Genomic DNA, 18,590 nt, shown 5'->3' on the forward strand with positions numbered 1-18,590 from the left:
ATAAGGAACGCTGGGCTGGAAGAAGCACAAGCTGGAATCAAGATTGCCGGGAGAAATATCAATAACCTCAGATATGCAGATGACACCACCCTAATGGCAGAGAGTGAAGAGGAACTCAAAGGCTTCTTGATGAAAGTGAAAGAGGAGAGTGAAAATTTTGGCTTAAAGCTCAGCATTCAGAAAACGAAGATCATGGCATCTGGTCTCATCACTTCATGGGAAATAGATGGGGAAACAGTGGAAACAGTGTCAGACTTTATTTTTTTGGGGGCTCCAAAATCACTGCAGATGCTGATTGCAGCCATGAAATTAAAAGACGCTTACTCCTTGGAAGGAAAGTTATGACCAACCTAGATAGTATATTAAAAAGCAGAGACATTACTTTGCCAAGAAAGGTCTGTCTAGTCAAGGCTATGGTTTTTCCAGTGGTCATGTATGGATGTGAGAGTTGGACTGTCAAGAAAGCTGATCGCTGAAGAATTGATGCTTCTGAACTGTGGTGCTGGAGAAGACTCTTGAGAGTCCCTTGGACTGCAAGGAGATCCAACCAGTCCACTCTAAAGGATATCGATCCTAGGTGTTCATTGGAAGGACTGATGCTAAAGCTGAAACTCCAATACTTTGGCTACCTCATGCGAAGAGTTGACTCACTGGAAAAGACTCTGATGTTGGAAGGGATTGGGGGTGGGAGGAGAAGGGGACGACAGAGAATGAGATGGCTGGATGGCATCACCGACTCGATGGACATGAGTTTGAGCGAACTCCGGAAATTGGTGATAGACAGGGAGGCCTGGCGTGCTGTGATTCATGGGGTTGCAAAGAGTCGGTCACGACTGAGCGACTGAACTGAACTGAACTAACCTTAAAGACACCCTTGTGGGTTTATATTCATTTTGAGAAACACCAGATGTCTTTTAAAAGTCCATAAATGCAGGAATTTTATACACTATAATTGTACATTTTAGGGGTTCTGATGAAAGTTCCAAGGTGTTTTGAAAGTGACTCTCTGAGTTGTATGGGCAATAAGCCATGGTGGGGTGAGGGCAGGAGGCACGGACCCATAGAGGAAGTTCAATCCATTTGTCTGGCGGTAGGTTTCATATCATCCTAAGACAAGTTGGGTCATAATGTAATACCCCTTACTTTAAAAACTATTTTGGATGATACTGAAACATGACTTCCTGGAGCCTGTGTCTATTTGGAATAAAGCGAGATGGTTGGCTGGCATATGAAGAGAAGGCATTAAAATAGGAAGACGCTTCTTAGGATACCCTTATGGCTGTTAAATAGCCTCAAAGAACAACTGAGTAAATGGGTCAAAAATAATTGTTTGTGTTCATGAAACTAAGCAAACAGAGTTACTGGTGGAATAGGAAGACAGTAGGGCTTCCCTGGTAGCTCAGATGGTAAAGAATCTGCCTGCAATGTGGGAGATCTGGCTTCCATCCCTGGGTTGGGAAGATCCCCTGGAGGAAGCCATGGCAACCCACTCCAGTATTCTTGCCCGGAGAATCCCATGGACAGGGGAGCCTGGTGGGCTACAGTCCATGGAGTCACAAAAGACTCAGATACTACTGAGCGACTAAGCACAGCACAGGAAGAAACATAGAAGAAAGAATCAGGTAGGGTCCTGAAACACGTTTGAATCTGGGTTGCAAGATATTGGAGAAGACAGATTTCTAAAAAGCCACTTTGATCATGCCCTCCTGTTTCCTCCACCTCAGCAGTGCCTGCTATTAAGTTCTGGGCACAATGGCAGTGTTTCCAGACTAACATCCCCTGGATGTCCATTCCCCTTGGATCCTCAATTGCTTGAGTAAGCATGGGGATCCCAGTTCTCTTACACTTTCCCATCTCATGAAAGTCTCCATCACAGAATGTGTTTCTTCTTTTTTTCTACTGTCAAAACTTGACTCATCCCATGGCCAGCTCAACTTCTAACTCATTGGGGAGCCTCCTGTGACTGCCTCCACCCAAGGAGTCCTCTCCATTCTCTGTCCTCCACTGGCACTCTCCCACCCACCACTGACATTGCATAAGGTGGCCTAGGTGGTAAAGAGTCCTCTTGCAAAGTGGAAGACCCAAGTTTGATTCCTGGGTTGGGAAGATCCCTTGGAGAAGAAAATGGCAACCAACTCTACTATTCTTGCCTGGAGAATCCCATGGAGAGAGAAGCCTGGCGGGCTATATTCCATGGGGTCACAAAGAGTTGGACACAACTAAGCAACTGACACTTTTCACTTCATCCATCATCAACTTGTAACCACAATGGTGTGATCACTCATCTAGAGCCAGATATCTTGGAGTGAGAAGTCAAGTGGGCCTTAGGAAATATCACTAGGAACAAAGCTAGATGGAATTCCAGCTGAGCTATTTCAAATCCTAAAAGATGATGCTTTTAAAGTACTGAACTCAATATGCTAGCAAATTTGGAAAACTCAGTGGTGGCCACAGGACTGGAAAAGGCCAGTTTTCATTCCAATCCCAAAGAAGGACAATGCCAAAAAATGTTCAAACTACTGCACAATTGCATTCATTTCATATGCTATCAAAGTAATTCTCAAAACTTGCCAAGCTAGGTTTCAACAGTATGTAAACTGAGAAATTCCAAATATTCAAGTTGGATTTAGAAAAGGCAGAGGAACCAGAGATCAAATTGCCAACATCCACTGGGTGGTAGAAAAAGCAAGAGAATTCCAGAAATACATCTCCTTCTGCTTCACTGACTACGCTTTGACTGTGTATATCACAACAAGCAGTGAAAAATTCTTATGAGATGGGAATATAAGACATCTTACCTGCCTCCTGTGAAACCTGCATGCAGGTCAAGAAGCAACAGTTAGGACCAGGTATGGAACAACAGACTGGTTCCAAATTGGGAAAGGAGTATGTCAAAGATGTATATTACCACCCTCCTTATTTAACTTGTATGCAGAGTTCAGTTCGGTTCAGTCACTCAGTCGTGTCCAACTTTTTGTGACTCCATGGATTGCAGCACACCAGGCCTCCCTGCCCATCACCAACTCCTGGAGTTTGCTCAGACTCATGGCCATCGAGTTAGTGATGCCATCTAACCATCTCATCTTTGTTGTCCCCTTCTCCTCCTGCCTTCAATCATTCCCAGCATCAGGGTCTTTTCCAATGAGTCAGCTCTTCACCAATACTTTGGTGGCCAAAGTATTGTAGCTTCAGCATCAGTCTTTCCAATCAATTATCAGGACTGATTTCCTTCAGGATGGACTAGTTGGATCTCCTTGTAGTCCAGGGGATTCTCAAGAGTCTTTTCCAACACCAAGCAACAATTCGTCAGCACTCAGGTTTCTTTATGGTCCAACTCTTACATCCATACATGACTATTGGAAAAAGCATAGCTTTGACTAGACGGATATGCAGAGTACATTATGTGAAATACTGAGCTGGATGAAGCACAAGCTGGAATCAAGACTGCTGGGAGAAAAATCAATAATCAATCTCAGACATGCAGATGACACTACCGTTATGGCAGAAAGTGAAGAGGAACTAAAGAGCCTCTTGATGAAAGTGAAAGAGGAGAGTAAAAAAGCTGGCATAAAACTCCACATTCAAAACACTAAGATCATGGCATCTGGTCCCATCACTTCATGGCAAACAGATGGGAAAACAATGGAAATAGTAACAGACTTTACTTTCTTGGGCTCCACAATCGCTATAGATGGTAACTGCAGCCACGAAACCAAAAGACACTAGCTCCTTGGAAGAAAAGCTGTGAAAAACCTAGATAGCATATTAAAAAGCAGAGACATTCCTTTGCTGACAAAGGTCCCTATAGTCAAAGCTTGGGGTGCTGCAGGCCATGGGGTGGCCAAGAGTCGGACACGACTGAGTGATTGAACAACCACCACCATCAACTCAGCAAGCACTGACCACCTCCATCTCCTCTATGGCCACCCTGAACATTTCAAATACTGGATTCCAAGAACTTGACTGCAAGCAACAGGAGCACAAATATTCCTAAAAAAAATTTGAAATCTGATCCACTGCCCTGGCCACATCAGGACGTCAGCATGGTGGCTGTTCCCAAACAGTGTTATTGTAGATAAAGAAGAGACTGGTTCTGAGCATTTGTTGTTCAGTCACTCAGCCATGTGGCTCTTTGAAGCCTCATGGCCTGCAGCACACCAGGTTTCCCTGTCCTTCACCATCTCCCATCAGTTCAGTTCAGTTCAGTTCAGTCGCTCAGTCATGTCCGACTCTTTGCAACCCCATGAACCACAGCATGCCAGGCCCCCCTGTCCATCACCAACTCCCAGAGTTCACTCAAACTCATGTCCATTGAGTCGGTGATGCCATCCAGCCATCTCATTCTCTGCCGTCCCCGTCTCCTCCCACCCCAATCCCTCCCAGCATCAGACTCTTTTCCAGTGAGTCAACTCGTCGCATGAGGTGGCCAAAGTATTGCAGTTTCAGCTTTAGCAGCAGTCCTTCCAATGAACACCCAGGATTGATCTCTTTTAGAATGAACTGGTTGGATTTCCTTGCAGTCCAAGGGACTCTCAAGAGTCTTCTCCAACACCACAGTTCAAAAGCATCAATTCTTCGGTGATCAGCTTTCTACACAGTCCAACTCTCACATCCATACATGACCACGGGAAAAACCATTGCCTTGACTAGATGGACCTTGGTTGGCAAAGTAATGTCTCTGCTTTTTAATATGCTATCTAGGCTGGTCATAACTTTCCTTCCAAGGAGCAAGCGTCTTTTAATTTCATGGCTGCAATCAGCATCCGAAGTGATTTTGGAGCCCCCAAAAATAAAGTCTGACACTGTTTCCACTGTTTCCCCATCTATTTCCCATGAAGTGATGGGACCAGATGCCATGATCTTCGTTTTCCTTCACCATCTCCCATAGTTTGCTCAAATTCATGTCCATCAAGTCATTGATGCCATCCAACCATATCATCCTCTGGCACCCCCTTCTTCTCCTGCCCTCAATCTTACCCAGCATCAGGGTCTTTTCCAATGAGTCAGCTCTTCACCATCAAGTGGCCAAAGTATTAAAATTTCACCTTCAGCCTCAGTCCTTCCAATGAAGATTCAGAGTTGATTTCCTTTAGGATTGACTGATTTGATCATCTGAGCATTTATGAGGTCTAAAAAAGTGATGGGTAAGAATGATCTTAGGTGAAGGTTTATATCTTACTGAATATAAGTAAGTGGTGGGAACAAGGAGTGTATAAAAGCAGGGGAGGTGTCCAGACCCATGACACAGCTGTTTAACAAAGGCCTCGGTCAGCCAGTTCAGAGGGAATTCTTAGGCAGTGTGTCCCAGTCTGGACACATGGGTACAAGTTGAGACCTGGCTTCCATGCTGATATATAACATGGTGGCCAATCTATCAAGATGGAGATCCAGACAAGATTTGAAGGAACGTGAAAGTGTTAGTTGCTCAGTCATGTCCCACTCTTTGTGACCCCATGGACTGTAGCCCACCAGGCTCCTCTGTCCATGGAATTCTCCAGGCAAGAATACTGAAGACGGTTGTCTTTTCCTTCTCCAGGGGATCTTCCCGACCCAGGGACTGAACCTGGATCTCCCGAAATGCAGGCAGATTCTTTACCATCTGAGCAGGATTTGGAGGGGTCCATGTCATTTCCTAGGCCATATCAGGGAAGAAAATAGCTTCTGAAGAGCTAATTTATCTGGAAAATGTTGTCAATTTTTGTTTCCTGCTTAAAATAAGGATTCCAGAAGTCTATTCACTTGTCAGCCAGCCAGTGGGTTACACAAGTTTACAATAAGGATCCTTGAAGACAGGCCAATGGATTTATAGCAAATCTCTCCTGGCAACCAGTCCTTTCAATACATATTAGGGAAGACTTTAGAAAATAAGTGATTGGAAAAAACAAACAAACAAACAACCTAAAGTGAAGGAGGGCTCTCTTCACTCCATAATCAAGAATTCAAGAATCTGAGTGTCTTTGTAGGCAGGAAGATGCTGCTGTTTACAGATGGCTTTGATGTGTGAGTGTTCTGGCTTTATGTTTTCTCAAATCCCTTTGAATGCACTGCAATTCCAAAAGAAGGCTTTAGCTGTCCACTGCTGTTTCTCTTGTGAGAACTCATTATTTTTCTGTGTTGAAGTTTCCTCTTCCTTTCCTTCACCTTTACATCAGGAATGATCCAGACCTCTTTTCATTTGTCTCATTTATCTGCTTTCTGTGGCACTCTCTCTCTCCCCTTCCAGCCTTGACAGTTTTTTTTTTTCTTTTTTTTCTCCTGTGGTCTCTCTAAACAGCCTTCTTTCATCTTTCCAGGAGCCCTTTCTCCAGCCTCCAAATCCCTCCCAACCCCCACTTCCTTTAAGAAACTGTCTCCTTTGATCTCCATGACAACAGGAGCCCTGTGTCAATTTATTCCTGTGGTTCGCAAGTGCCTGTATTTTACGTGTCCACTGGAATCAGCCTGCAAGCTGCCTGTGGCAGAGTTTCTGCTCCTTACAGAGACGGGAAAATCAGGGATGAGCAAACGCTCACAGCACCACCAGCATGGATGTGACGGATTAGAGGTGGCATCTCAGGTTCAGAAAACTACCGGCCAGGTCTTGTTTCCAGCACGCTCCCCTTCCCCTGCTCTCTGCTGGCGGGTGAGTGGACTGTCCTGGATGTCAAGATCCAGCTACTGGCCTGGGGAGCCCCAGGCCTCCACGGAAGAATCCCACACTTGGAACACTGCATCAAGCCAGCATGTTGAGTGACTCAGTGGAAAAATGATTGAAAACATTTCCTTCAGCTTCCTGCAGATTCACTTAAAATGTCACCTGTCCTCATTTCCCTTTTATTGCAGAGGTGGAGACAGTCTTTCATCTCCGTGTGCTTCCTCCAGTCCCTCTCATTGTTCCCCAATATAAACAGCATAAACTCCATAACATGCTTGGTGAATGGATGCATTAACCATAACCACCAGGAGCTGGCGTCTCTTCTGTACAAGGCACCGTGGGTAGGAGAGACGCACAGTGAATTATGATTAAAAGGGAGTGTGACGCTGGCAGCACCGAAGGTTGGCACAGGGGGCTGTTGGCACATAAGGGAAAAGTAAGAGGTGCCTTTTCCCAATGGAAGCAGGGGATTCCCAAGAAAGGGGCAGTGGGCCTGGCTGTGCCTGGTGAGGGTACGAGAAATGACCCAGGGACAGAGGGTGGGGAACTTCAGGGAGGGGTCCGCAGGAATTTTGGGAGGGTTGGGGGGAATGGTAGGAGGGTGGGGAAGCTAGGGAAAAGCTGGGACCCCACCCAGACCTGCTGATGTCAGAAACACATACTGCAAGGAGGTGGCTACTGGTCTGTGTGTTAACAAGCCCTCCCCAGGGTTCTGAGCATGCTCAAATCTGAGAACCACTGTGGTCATCACTAGAAAATCATGAAATGGTTTAGGACTGGGCTTGCTTTGGATGGACTGTTTAGTTAAGAACCAACAGCTGTGCCTTCCCTAGTTTTTCAGATCCCCAGGAACCCTCTTTCAGGTCTCTGCAGAACAGAAGGGAATGAATGCAATTAGGACTGTAAGACTTTTGTGGTCTTAGGAGTCAGAAGGCAGCAAAGGGACTGCTTCACAGGGTGGGCAGGATGGAGTGGGGAATAGGTGCTTCATCGGTCAGACCCCTGTTGGGGCTCTCCTGGCCCCATCAATTGAGCATTCATTGTCTTCTACAAGGGATGTGTGTGGCCAGGCAGCTCCCCCTTCAATGTTACTGCTCATAGAAGAACAGGTAAAGAACAAGGGGCCACATGGTGTGAAATAAAAATTGTATGTGTGATCTGACAATGAGACACCCTTTGGACAGCAAGATCAAACCAGTCAATCCTAAAGGAAATCAACCCTGAATAGTCATTGGAAGGATCGATGCTGAAGCTAAGCTCCGATACTTTGGCCACCTGATGTGAAAAACTGACTCATTGGAAAAGACCCTGATGCTGGGAAAGACTGAAGGCAGGAGGAGAGGGGGACGACAGAGAATGAGATGGTTGGATGGCATCACCGACTCAATGGACATGAGTTTGAGCAAATTCCAGGAGATGGTGAAGGACAGGGAAGCCTGGGGTGCTGCAGTCCATGGGGTTGCAAAGAGTCAGACACGACTTAGCAAACAACAATTGAACAATAAAAACAACAGACAAAGGAGCTCAAGAAGTAACCATGAATGACAAAGTGTTTGAACTGTGTACTATCTGGAGAGGCCAAGAACTTGGCCTTGGAGCTGATGGCCACCATAGGCTGGTCAGACTTGGCAGTCAAGGAGGAGATGGCAGCCAAGGGTGTGCTTGGAACACAAATGCAGAATTTTAGAAACAGGTTTGGAGAATGTTGTGGGATGAACTTGAGGTTAACTACTGCACACCAGGAGCTATTTATTCTATTTCTAAACTTAAGGTGACTCCCATCTCATTCATTCATTCACCCCACCAACAAACTGTTGAGTAGCTACTCTTGCTGCTGTTGCTGCTGCTAAGTCACTTCAGTCGTGTCCGACTCTGTGTGACCCCATAGACGGAAGCCCACCAGGCTCCCCCTTCCCTGGGATTCTCCAGGCAAGAACACTGGAGTGGGTTGCCATTTCCTTCTCCAATGTGCTACTCTTGCTAGACCTCTCCTTTTTTTGAATTCTGCTGTCCTTTGCAAATCTCACTCTCTGGGAGCAACATAGAGTATTTCTCACCAGCTGTATAAGTTTATCCAGTGGTTTTTGCTGATGGTCTAACAGAGGAATTCACAGCACATGTGCAGATCAGGATCAGTTTGTATCTACCAGCTCTGAGGTCTCCAGGAATAACCTCCACCTAACATCAGGGTCTCTAGATGCCCTGTATCCTTCCTAAGGGCTTAAGTCCAACTCACACAGCTGCTGGGGAGTGAGTACTGGCCTCTGAAGCTCAGAAAAGCTAGAGAAGACTTCTGAGACACGAACTATGCCAGAAGGGTGATGGCTAAGTGTCCCAGAGCCCGGCAGTGGAGTCAGCCAGAGAGAGCTGGCAGGGACAGGGGAGATGCCCTGAGTTCAGACCAGGGAGAGAGTGAGGAGGGAACTGTGGAAGTTTCTGTGGGGAAATGAAGGGCATAGCCAAGGCCCAGCCAGGAAAGAATTCATTTAATGACTGATTTAGACAGTGTATTTAAAAGCAGAGACATCACATTGCCAATGAAGGTTCATACAGTCAAATCTATGGGTTCTCCAGTAGTAATGTATGGCTGTGAGAGTTGGACCATAAAGAAAGCTGAGGACAAAAGAATTGATACTTTCAAACTGTGATGCTGGAGAAGACTCTTGAGAGTCCCTTGGACTGAAATGAGATCGAATCAGTCAATCCTAAAGGAAATCAACTACGAATATTCACTGGAAGGACTGATGCTGAAGCTGAAGTTCCAAAACTTTGGATACTTGATGGTGAAGAGCTGACTCATTGGAAAAGACTCTGATGCCAGGAAAGATTGAGGGCAGGAGGAGAAGAGGGTGACAGAGGACAAGATGGTTAGATGACATCATTGATTCAATGGACATGAGTTTGAGCAAACTCTGGAAGATAGTGAAAGACAGGGAAGCCTGGCATGCTGTAGTCCATGGGATTACAAAGAGTTGGACATGACTGAGTGACTGAACAACAACAAAAATTGTTATTAGAAAGGACTGTGCTGTCCAGAGCATCAGAGGGGCCAGCATCCAGGGCAGAGCAAAAAATCAGGGTTGTTATTCAAAGGACCAGCCTGCATATCCTAAAATGTTCTTCTGGCCTTTATCCTTCATGGCTGTCAAGGCAGCACAGAGTGATGATTACAGATAAGGCTACAATGTGCTGTTGTTTATCTGTCTATGACATAATGAAAAGGAGACACAGATTGGACCTAATGGAAGGGTTCAAGCTTCAGCAATGACAAATCAAGTTACTTGTTCAAGATTATTTCTACTAAATGTGGAGATGGGAATAATATCTAATTATTTTGAAGTCTAATCCAGTACTTTTCATGCTGTATCAGAATATTCTTATTATCTGTAATTTACCTGCCATAGATACATTTAACCTAATGCTAATCTTACTTTATATGTAATGTAAAAAAATCATGTCCAGTTATATTTTTACATATGCTCTTTGTTTTCACATGGATGAAAGTTGCTTCAGTCGTGTCCAACTCTTCGTGATTCATGGACTGTAGCCTGCAAGGTTCCTCTGTCCACAGGATTCTGCAGGTAGGAATACTGGAATGGGTTGCTGTTTCCTACTCTAGGGGATCTTCTCAACGTAGGAATCGAACCCTTATCTCCTGTGTCTCCTGAATTGGCAGGCGGGTTCTTTACCACTAGTGGCACCTGAGAAGCCTTATTTTCAATGTAAATATTAAATATTCACACATGTGTGACACCAAGGTTTCATTGGTAACATGCCTAAGGTACTCAACAATCAAATAAAATTTAATATTATCCTGCCATAAGCAATTATTACATTAATGTCCAAACTTTGGAAGTCAATCCACTTGTAAAATGTGATGCTGATATAAATAAAGACCTATGACCAGTCACCAGTCAATGTCCAAAATGCTCTTTTGATTTCAACCTCGAAGTTCCTGTTTACTACTCTTAATTGCATTTCTGATAATACATTCCAACAATCAATGCACAAAGATCACCCTTACCTCCAAGTTTATTGTGACCTAACTGTCAGTAACCTGTTTATGAGCTAACTGTTCTGAAACAGAACAAGGAAAGTGTCTGTCCTTAGGTCTCTTGTGCCAGGTTCATCCAGGCTCCAAGTGAAACCTTCAGAAGACACCATCTGAAAGGATTGCCAGCTGATGAATGGAGTTGGCCCTGATCTGAGCCCTTGGTTCAAGGCAAATTTGCCCTGTCAGGGCAAATGAGCTGAGAAGGCTGGCCTTTTCACTGGGATTGGACAGAGACAAGCCTCCTGGGCTGTGAATCAGCCAACCTGTCTTCTCAGCATGCCCAGGTGTGGGCTGGTATCCCACACTCTTGGCAGCTCAGCAGCCTTTGTGAAGCTGGCCAGCATCTGCTTGCTGCCCTTTGAGGCTGGGCACTAAGAGGATTGCCTGCTTAGGCTGGGAGGCCAGCCAGGACCTTTGGGGAAGGCAGGTTGGCAGCTCTGTTTTGGGGTAGAGAACTGGAGTTCTAGGAAAAGACCAATCACATGGCTAAACCAAGAGGGCTGATCCAGTCAGTAGGTGGGGAGAGAGGCAGAGTATACCCCAAATAAAGCAAATAAGCAATTAGTGGTTTTATGAAGGGCATCTGAATATTTTATACATGTGCAAAAAGGTAAGATGTTAATTTAGTCATCCAGTTTTCCAAAGGAAAGGGACACCCTCCTGACATGCATATTTTAATGTGAAGGTGAACAATGAGAAGTCCATGTGTTTACTTAACAAATATTTACTGTGCTGCTACTGGAAACATAAAGAACAACAAAACATGCCCTCTGCCCTTACAGTTGACTAGGGCCTATGGTCTAGTCAACTGTAAGAGGTTGAGAGAATAGCTCTATGTTATGAGGATGATCAAGACATTTTGAAATCAGTTTGGATTTTTCTTCTCTCATTATAGGGGAAGAGGTTAAGCTTATCAATATGAGAAGGGCTGACAATTCCTTAAATATTTGTCAGGCATGTTGGTCATCGGGATTTTTAATAAAAATGCTGAAAATCCAACTCTAGAACCAATTGATTACTTCATAAAAGAAATGCAAATTTTGCAATTTTTCACAGCCTAAGGAGAGAGTTAAAAATTAAAGTGAGGGCTTAAAAATTAAGTAACTAATTCCAAGGCGGCTCTTGAATTTCCTCTGACTGAGGAAGCAAGGAGGTCGACTTAATACCTAGTTATGTCAAGGTTAATTTTACAATTTGGAGAGAAAGTGGTAGTAGGTAAAAGTGGACAGTTTACTTTATTTCCTTTGACTTTAGTGGGGCTAGTTACATTTATAACATGAGGCTGGAAGGTGCTGAAAGGTTTGTTGAACCTTTCCATGCACAAGCACAATCTTGGCATTTCACATACATTAGCACATCTACTGCTTATAAGCCCAGCCTGCAGAGTCGGATAGCCAAGAGAGGCGGGGGTCCTCCATTGGACAGGCAGGAGCCCTCAGATCTTGGGCAATTCCCTGCCACCTTGGGTATGTGCTTAGTCACTCAGTTGTATCTGACTCTTTGTGACCCCATGGACTGTAGCTCACCAGGCTCCTCCGTCCATGGGATTCTCTAGGCAAGAATACTGGAGTGGGTTGCCATTTCTTTCTCCAGGGGATCTTCCTGACCCAGGGATTGAATGGGCATCTCTTGAATCTCCTGCATTGGCAGGCAGATTCTTTACTGCTGCACTGGATGTAGAAGTCAAGTGGCATCTGCTGTTTATTATAGCGTTAACTATGAACATCATTGGCAATAAGGCAGTTTTGTTTTTAAATGACAAACTAAGCCATTTTCCCCTGTAAGACTTCATCTCCGAAATATAGACTAGGTTGTAATGATGCCTTGATGTGTTGGAATTATGGAGATAAGGCACTCTATAGACTTAAAAGTATTTTTCAGATTGTTGCTGTTATTTGGTTGCTAAGTTGTATCCAACTCTTTGCAACCCCGTGGACTGGAGCCTGGCAGGCTCCTCTGTCCATGGGATTTTCTTCATCTTCCATCATACAGACAAGTTCTTGGGCATCTTCCTGTGTGCTTACCATTGACCTTCAGGAGGTTTAATGTCTAAACCAGCTATCAGTTCAGTTCAGTCGCTCAGTCGTGTCCGACTATTTGCGACCCCATGAATCACAGCACACCAGGCCTCCCTGTCCATCACCAACTCCTGGAGTTCACTCAAACTCATGTCCATCGAGTTGGTGATGCCATCCAGCCATCTTATTCTCTGCCATCCCCGTCTCCTCCTGCCCCCAATCCTTATCAGCATCAGAGTCTTTTCCAGTGAGTCAACTCGTCGCATGAGGTGGCCAAAGTATTGGAGTTTCAGCTATATTCCTCCCTAAAGCCCGGCGCTGTTCTTTCCTCTGAGCGACTAACACATCTTCAGTTAATACAATCTCTCTCTTTTTCTTTCCTTCCTTCTTTCTCCTCCTTTCCTGTTAGCCTGTTTTTTTAAGATTTTTTTTTCTTTTTTGATGTGGACCATTTTTAAAGTCTTTGAAAATTTTTTACAATATCGTTTCTGTTTTTTAAGCTTTGGTCTCTTGGCTGTGCAGCATATGGGATCTCAGCCCCCTGACCAGGGATCGAACCTGTACCCCCTGCATTGGAAGGTGCAGCCTTAACCGCAGGCATGCCAGGGGAAGTCCCTCCTATCGGCCTCTCTACACAAAATGTAAGTCTGGAGCTTTGATACCATAAAATAAAGGCTTATTTTATGTAACACATGGTACTTTGGGTCCCTTAGTATCGCCTACAGTTGGATTGAATTGGTGACGCAGTTGCATGACACAGTCAGGCCAGTGTGAAGTGACAGCTCCACGGGCACCCCTCCTACACTCAGTGAAATCCCCACATCTCTGGCTGCAGCCCGCCGCCCTGGAATAAATCAAGGTTCCATGAATAGGACAGTACGGCTGGTTCCGTCTAATGTAGGCAAGGCCTCCTTTCAACAGCCCACAACTCGTTCATCCTTTTGACATTCAGAAGACATTTAACTGCAATCTACCGACTTTTCCTGCTGCTTCTCTATAGAGACAGAAGGGATACAATACCTTTTAAAGCCTCTGAAGTTTCTATTTTTAGTTATAAGAGCTCTGGGGACAGACACTTCTCTCCTGCAGGACACAGAAAGCTCTAGGGCCTGCTGTAATAGCTGGTCTTTTCAGTGGCAAAATGCAAGAGAATGCGGAGGGCTGGTGGGGGAAAGTTCCCAGGCTTGAACGCAAGACAGTGAGTCAGCATTCACTTTGCAGCATGGCCGGGCTGTGTGTGGGGTTGGGGCCTGCTGAGCGCCTTTCATCACCAGGCGAGTGATGCTCACGGCTGGCGGATGTCCTCACAAAGACCCCCGGCCCCCTCCCACCCAGCTCGGCCTGCCCTGTCTGAGCAGATGAACAGACAGTGCGCTGCCCACAGGGATGACAGCTCAGTGGCCAAGCCTGTAAAAAGCCAACACAAAGGGGCTGGCCGCATTGATGTGTGTTTACATCCAAGGTGGTGTCCATCCCAGCCATGAAAATCCTTTATTAGTAGTAGTATTATAGAGGCTAGCCATTTTATGAAACAGCTGATGCTAGAAGAAAAGAAAAAAAAAAACACAGCAAGAGGTGCAACGGATGAGGTTTTTCAGGGGGACGAGAGGGGTGTGGGTTAAAGACCTCACGGCGGCTCTCACCTTCTCTAAGGGAGAGCACAGGAAAGAGGGTGAGGAGAGAGGGAGAACAAACGGGAAAAGTGCCAAGCGTGACAGAAACCAGAACCGGAAAAGGAAGCGTGGCTTTGCAGCCTTTCTGACCCAGCCACGGCCTTCTAGATACAATGGAATCGGAAGGAAGGTGGTCAGCTCCAAGGTCACACAGAGGGCGAGACTAATTAACCAAGCAGATTCACCCACCCCCCAAATGACTGTAGGCTCCCAGGGGGCAGCGCTGCCCAGCATGCTAGTTTGTGATGAGTTCAGGCCAGAATATCGGTCAACGCTGCTTCCTTCAGTGAGAGTTTGGCTGTGAAAACCGCGTATGCTGGAGAAAGGAGCATGCCGAGTGGTGTGGTTGTTTGCATTGTGGCCCAGACTTTCTGTCCCAGCAGCTGGCAATGAGCTCATTGGCAGGCAGTCGATATCTGCTGGCCATGCCGGGGGCCACTGCCTCAGCCGGCAGCTGGCCCAGCGCTCCCCTCCCTGGGCATGCTTGAGGCCACTGCCAGCTAGGGGCACGACCAGGAGCGCTCTCCTCTTTGCCACTTGGCAAACTGTCTACCACACAGTCCGTGATTTGGTATTTAGGAAGCGGAATTAGGAAATGTTTCCACTGGGATGAAATTCATGAGTGTGGTCACGCCTATCTGTTTTCGATGTTCATGAAGACCAGCACTCAGGACCCAATCACGACTCAGAGCCTGAAAACATGGTCCAACAACCACAGTCTGTAGATACAGAATCTGCCATAAATACGAAGATCGGATTTTAGTAAAAAAGGTATTTAGTCTAACTTTGCAAAACAAAAGTTTCCTACATGTGAGTGAATCACTTGCTGTACACCAGAAATGAACACAGCATTATAAATCAACTATGCGTGCGTGCTCATTGCTTCAGGCATGTCTGACTCTTTGTGACACCGTGGACTGTAGCCCACCAGGCTCCTCTGTCCATGGGATTCTCCAGGCAAGAATACTGGAGTGGGTTGCCATACCCTCCTCCAGGGGATCTTTCCAATCCAGGGATCGAACCCGTGTCTTCTACATTGCAAGTGGATTCTTTACTGTTGAGCCACTGGGGAAGCCCAGAAAATCAACCATACTTCAATATAAAATAAAAGTTAAAAAAAGCATCATAATAGTTAATGTGAGTGAAGGCCCCCCCCCACCCCCATGGAGAAAGTGCCAGAAGGATGTGTGCTTGCTGGGTTTACCTTCCAGGTGACCCTGATGCTCTGGGAAGAGATGGGCTCCAGGTGGACTTCCTGAGGTGGGCCATCAGGAGCTGGAAAGACCAAAACCCACAGGTCAGTTAGAGATGGGTTCCAGCGTGGACTGAAACCCACATAACAGGACTCAGGGCCAGAAGAAGCGCCACAGCAGCTTTCGTGAGAAAATCACATTTGCTGAATCACTGTGCACAACATTTACCCCGTGCTCACTCGCTTCTAGAAAAAGTGAATTTTGACACACATCTTCGTATTCCTCCTCCCCTTATCTTTGACAACTTGATGAATAAACCATAAGTTAATACACTAGTCAAACAGAAAATGGTGAAACATTTCTTTGGTCAAAGTCTATGGGGGCTACTAAGATCCCTCTGATTCTTTGGGAGACTCTGTTTAGTGATGTGCATTGGAGCACCTCAGGAGACTCAAACTACTTGGGGAGGGAAAAAAAGGATTCTTCTGCCTCTGATTCTCTTTGATGGCTTTAGTTCTCCACTCTTTCCAAGAGAAAACTTACTAACCTGGGGTAGTAGCCACAGAGGGCAGATTGGAGTGGAAGAGAAAAAAAAAACCACGCAATTCACACCAACCTATATCCAGTGGTTACAGGGGTGCCAATCGCCTGCCATGCACAGTCACTCATAGGAACCTACCCTGTATTACATACACAGTGTAAAACTTAGAGGAGACAGCCTTGTCCAGCAGGAGTTTGCAGTCTGATCAGAACAATGGGCTGAGCACACGGAAGCTGAGGTTATAACACAGCACACACTCAAGTGTCTTCAGAGAAGTGGAAGCAAAAGGGAACCCAGGGGTCAGCAGGGAGAGACACCACTGGGTGACCATATGTTGTTGGGAGGACAGCTTTACAACCGCTGCTGAGCTGTGAACAGGCCGTTTCTGTGGACGTGGAGATGCCAATTTGCAGAAAAGTGAGGAGCACTGGGAGACAAGAAATCAAAAACAGGGAACAGAAAGAAGACTGAAGGTTTGGAAAGAAGAGGAAGGGGAAAGAATAAGGTCATTTTAGCGGAAACGTGTTTTCCATTTAACAGAGAAAGAAGTTTTGAGTGATGCCACAATGCAGCTGCTAAGTTGACTGGCGCTTGAATCTTTCTGGCTGAGTTCAAATCCTGGTTCCCTTGCTTAGTAACTTGGAGGTGTCTCACAGGTGACAATTTTTCTGCACCTCAGTTTCTTTCTCCATATAATGGGATGATAGAATGCATGTCTGGGTTATGAAAACAGTGTGCTTGGAACATATAAGCAGTAATGATGATTATTCTCACTGGGTGTTTTTATGGAGCACATCAAAGGAGAAATTCAAATCACGAAAAGAAAAGGTATACTTGAAAGAACAAGGTCCCAGGAGATTGGCAAGAGGACAGAGCAAGAGGGGAGGTGTTGGAGAGAGGGGGGCGTAACGCCAGCACCTCTGGGATGAGAGGAAGAGAACCCAGTAGGCAGGGAAGCAAACACCCAGGTATACTTTCTCCTTGAAGAAAGCAGGTTCAAACCCGATTGTCTCTCTTCTCACCAAAATCATAAGGTACAAAGTCAGGGGAAGAGTGGTGGGTGCCAGGAACACAATAGAGGCTTGGACTGTTGCAGTAGCCTGTGGAAAAGGGTGCGCCTGGTGCATGAGAGCACTGACCCACCAGTGGGGTTAATTTCACTAATGAGGATAATGTGCAATGGAACCAGCACACCCTGTCTCAGGCAAGGCTTTATGAGACCACTGATCATGCAGGAGAAACGCCACTGGGGGAACTGGAGATAAACAGTGGCAACATGTGGGAAGAAGTGGGTGCTGGGATTGTTACTAAGTTCCCTGGTGGTTCAGACAGTAAAGAATCTGCCTCCAATGCAGAAGACTCAGGAGTTGAATTCAACTGAATGCAGGTTCAATCACTGGGAGAAGGAAATAGCAACCCAGTCCAGTATTCTTGCTTGGGAAATCCCATGGACAGAGGAGCCTGGTGGGCTACAATCCACGGGGTTGCAAAGAGTCAGACACGACTGAACGACTAACACTTTCTTTTTTACTTTCATTCCACAGTTGGGGATGGTGGGACTGGGGGAGAATGTTAACCCACGGGAGCGAAGAAAGGAAGCCAGTTTTCCAGGAAAGATGCTTCATTGCACGTTAGGAATACGTATGTGAAGAGAAGCGGGGCTATTGTACGGAGGTGTCTGCTCAGCAGCTGGAAACGTTTACAAGAAGCAGGTAGACAGCTGGTCTGCAGGCTGCTCCCTTCTGCTCGGAAGCTCTCCCAGAAACTACTCACCAGGTCTCTGTTCTTGCTGGGGACACGGCCTCTGTCCCTGAGCACGCCCTCCAGCCCAGCAACAATGCCGGGCACCAGTTTTCAATTCTGTTCCTAAACATTAGTCTGGTCTTCACTTTATCTCTTTAAAGGGGACGTGGTACCCTTCAGAGCTTCAGACTTTTCGTTCCTCACACTAACTTTATACCATCTGTGTCCTGCCTTCCTCTGCAGATTCCGTGTGCCCCCACCTCCCTGTACCCCGCATACCAGCCACGTCCACCTTCGCAGGAGAAACCTAAACACGACTGTCCCCCGCCAGGCAGGTCGGAGCCCACCTTTTCCCTCCACCAGTTTCCTGCCTGGGCCCAGGAGCTCCCACCTTGGCTTGGGAACCTGTCACAGCAGGCTCAGTCGTATGTCTGCATATCAGCATTTCCCTCTTTACCTAACAGACTCAATTAAAGCTGTGTGGTCTTAGGAACTAAGTCTAGAGTGAGTCCTTGTTTTGATCGGTGCAGCGCTGTGTGGTTGCTGAAACTCAGCGCACTCCTTTCTCTCCCTAGCAGGTCATGCGGACAGTGAGTTTTCTGGGGGTCCTGCAGCCTCTCGGATTTATTGATTCTTCAGGTGCAAAGACAGTGCTAATGCTGAAGTTAATTTCTACACCCAGGGCGAGGGGCTTCCTATGTTGCACTAGTAGTAAAGAAAACCAGCCCTGTCTG

At 46.1% G+C, this 18,590-nt stretch overlaps 1 protein-coding gene across 2 annotated transcripts in view; it reads right to left on the reverse strand.

Annotated features, from left to right (window-relative positions):
• DSCAM (DS cell adhesion molecule) overlaps positions 1-18,590 on the reverse strand; it is a 337,475-nt gene that overhangs the window by 131,845 nt on the left and 187,040 nt on the right. For both annotated transcript variants that reach the window (XM_088828353.1, XM_055420373.2), the window contains exon 12: positions 15,584-15,654. In XM_088828353.1, coding sequence (XP_088684479.1) covers positions 15,584-15,654 — 71 coding nt within the window. The remainder of the gene's footprint in view (positions 1-15,583; positions 15,655-18,590) is intronic.

Source organism: Moschus berezovskii, chromosome 1 (assembly GCF_049115385.1).
Source record: "Moschus berezovskii isolate FMDL1 chromosome 1, NW_MosBer_1.0, whole genome shotgun sequence".
Classification (NCBI taxonomy): Eukaryota; Metazoa; Chordata; class Mammalia; order Artiodactyla; family Moschidae; genus Moschus; species Moschus berezovskii.